Source organism: Spodoptera frugiperda, chromosome 26, assembly GCF_023101765.2.
Source record: "Spodoptera frugiperda isolate SF20-4 chromosome 26, AGI-APGP_CSIRO_Sfru_2.0, whole genome shotgun sequence".
Taxonomy (NCBI): domain Eukaryota; kingdom Metazoa; phylum Arthropoda; class Insecta; order Lepidoptera; family Noctuidae; genus Spodoptera; species Spodoptera frugiperda.
The window spans coordinates 7670955-7673577 of NC_064237.1; the positions used below are offsets into that span (position 1 = coordinate 7670955).

At 36.3% G+C, this 2623-nt stretch overlaps 1 protein-coding gene across 1 annotated transcript in view; it reads left to right on the forward strand.

Annotated features, from left to right (window-relative positions):
* Positions 1–842: 842 nt before the first annotated feature.
* The window catches only part of LOC126912553 (phospholipase A2 inhibitor beta-like), a 1933-nt gene continuing 152 nt past the window's right edge, over positions 843–2623 (forward strand). The window contains exons 1-4 of the mRNA XM_050705140.1: positions 843–1017; positions 1700–1844; positions 1939–2049; positions 2138–2376. Of these exons, the coding sequence (XP_050561097.1) occupies positions 843–1017; positions 1700–1844; positions 1939–2049; positions 2138–2376 (670 nt within the window). The remainder of the gene's footprint in view (positions 1018–1699; positions 1845–1938; positions 2050–2137; positions 2377–2623) is intronic.

Here is a 2623-nt window from a genome sequence, read left to right on the forward strand (position 1 = left end):
TGCCTATAACTGCAGTATGAAATAGTGATAGATGTGTTTTTAATGGTAGTTGTGACAGTTTGAAAATCTATGGTGATACAAAGTGGTGCAGTGGGCCGCTCTCATCGTGCCTTCAATTTCCATACACTGTACATGTGTTTATATAATCTAAAGATAAATATTATGAGCACAAATGTTTGTGTATAATTATGTCTGGATATTCAACTTACCTATGCTATGTTGTATGTATCTGTATTTCACTGTAAAAATAAACTAAAGTAAGTTAAAGTGGCATAAAACCTTTTTGAACCACTCCAAGTGTTTAGTTGCAATTTAAAAACCAATTAACAATCTACGCAACACGGTTCACTTAGAATAAATTAACCTTCGTGTTTAACAATCAAGTCGTGTTTTTTTTCTTTCAGGAGTATATATCAAAGAATTCATTTTTGTTTTATATTTTTGCTTAATACTAAATTATTTCCACCTATGCCGTGATTGCATTTACAAACATTTAAGTAAATTAACAAACACATCACACCACCCCAAACAACAATTTGTGGATTACGCAAATATTTTTTTCGTACGGTAACCTCTACTGCGCTAAACGTGCAGTCAATATAATTGAACTAGCTACTTCCGCGCGGTTTCACCCGCTCTGCTTAGCTCCTATTTGTCATAGCGTGATGTTTTATAGCCTATAGCCTTCCTCGATAAATGCACTATTCAACACAAAAAGAATTATTCAAATCGGACCAGTAGTTCCGGAGATTAGCGCGTTCAAACAAACAAACAAACAAACTCTTCAGCTTTATAATATTAGTATAGTATAGATTATTAAGTTTATTATTTATTTGGCAGTGATGGTGTTGGGGCATGGATGTGCGCGATGGGCGCTACAGTGGGTGGCGCTGGTGGCATGCACGCTGGCGGGGGCGCTGGCGCCCGAGCGGGTGGAGCCCTGCGCGGGCAGCCCGCTCTGCTCCTGCCGAGTGGCCCACATGTCCTGCATCGCCGTGCCATTACACAGGTTTCCAGGTATGTAGAAACAGTATAAAAAATGCCATCAAAATTGTAAATTTGCCAGTAAGTAGGTACCTACTACAATGTCCTAATACGTAGAATTGTTTGTTCAGTAAATGTTTTACCATAAATTAAACATTTAATATGATTTCAAATTAATTGCTTTAAATGACCTTTGAATGCGAATTTAAATATTTATCTTTCCACGGAATTATAGATATCAATATACGCAATAGTTGAACTCATCAAAACAACCTTTATGTATTATTAAGTCGCGCGGAAATTAACAAAAAACATCAACGCAGGTACCGAGTACCAACCTGTCAAGTACCAATAATATCATTATAAACCCACAACATTTAAACGAATATTTACAAATTGTGGCTTACAAACTCGCTAATGTAGTTTTCAAACAATATAAAGTTCATTTTGCGGAATAATTGATAAACTGTTATTACGTGTTTTCAAATATTTTAAAATTAAATCGTCTCTGTTATTTCGCTTCACGTGCAATAAATGTTTATAGTTGGCAAGACAATTAAGGCAGCCAATAACATTCCCAAGTTTTATTTCATAGCAAACGTTTAACGTAAGGGAGCTTATAAGTTCCAAGTGGGTGCCTTAATTGAAATAGTACGCCTCCGTAAGTCCTTAAGTCCGGCTCAAAACTATGTACCCATTTAAACTTCTCTTACAGAATGGCCCCGAATAGAGCTGCAACATCTAGATATAAGCATGTCTAACCTAGAAGTGCTGACAGAGAGCGCGCTGGACGGATTGAGATTGCAAACATTAGTTTTAGTCGCTAACAAATTACATTACATCGAGATGCACGCATTTAGGTAAATTACATTTTAATAAAACTTTATAACAACTATTTGGAGAACTTTAATTAAAAGTCAAGTGAAACATTTAATAAAACTCATTCGTTTTCAGTTCCATGGCGGGTACACTAGCATCTTTAGACCTCGGTTACAACGAATTCACTGAAATACCGCAGCAGGGCTTAAAAGATTTAAAAGTTTTAAACTGGTTGAATCTGCAAAAGTAAGCACAAGTTCTGAAACTAAATTCTATTAAACTTTTACCCGGAGAGTTGATTAATTTTATTAATATATTTTCGCTTTTATTTTAGCAACAATATAGTGTACATAGGACCTGAAATTAAATGGCACCACTTGGAAGAAACGTTGACGAGCCTGTCACTGAGTAACAACCAAGTAACGCAGCTCAAGTCGCAAGCCCTGACCTCGTTGTACCACCTGCTGCAGCTCGACTTGGAAGGAAACCACCTCCGAACCATCAGCCCCGACTCCTTGCCTGCTTCCCTGACACTCCTCAAGCTATCCAACAACTTCATCCATGAACTTTCCTGTGATTTACTTTATAGTCTGCCTAGGTTACAATCTGTACATTTACGACACAATTTTATAACATTCACTGATAATTACGTTTGTTCAACTAATAAGACTAAGAAAATAGAAAAATTAGATTTGAGTAATAACAAAATTAACGATAGTTCCCAATTACTTCTCCTGCGGGAAATCCAAATTAGACAAATTATATTAGACCTTAATGAATTAACGACGATCCCCAAATTGGTTTTCACCAATAATAGGAT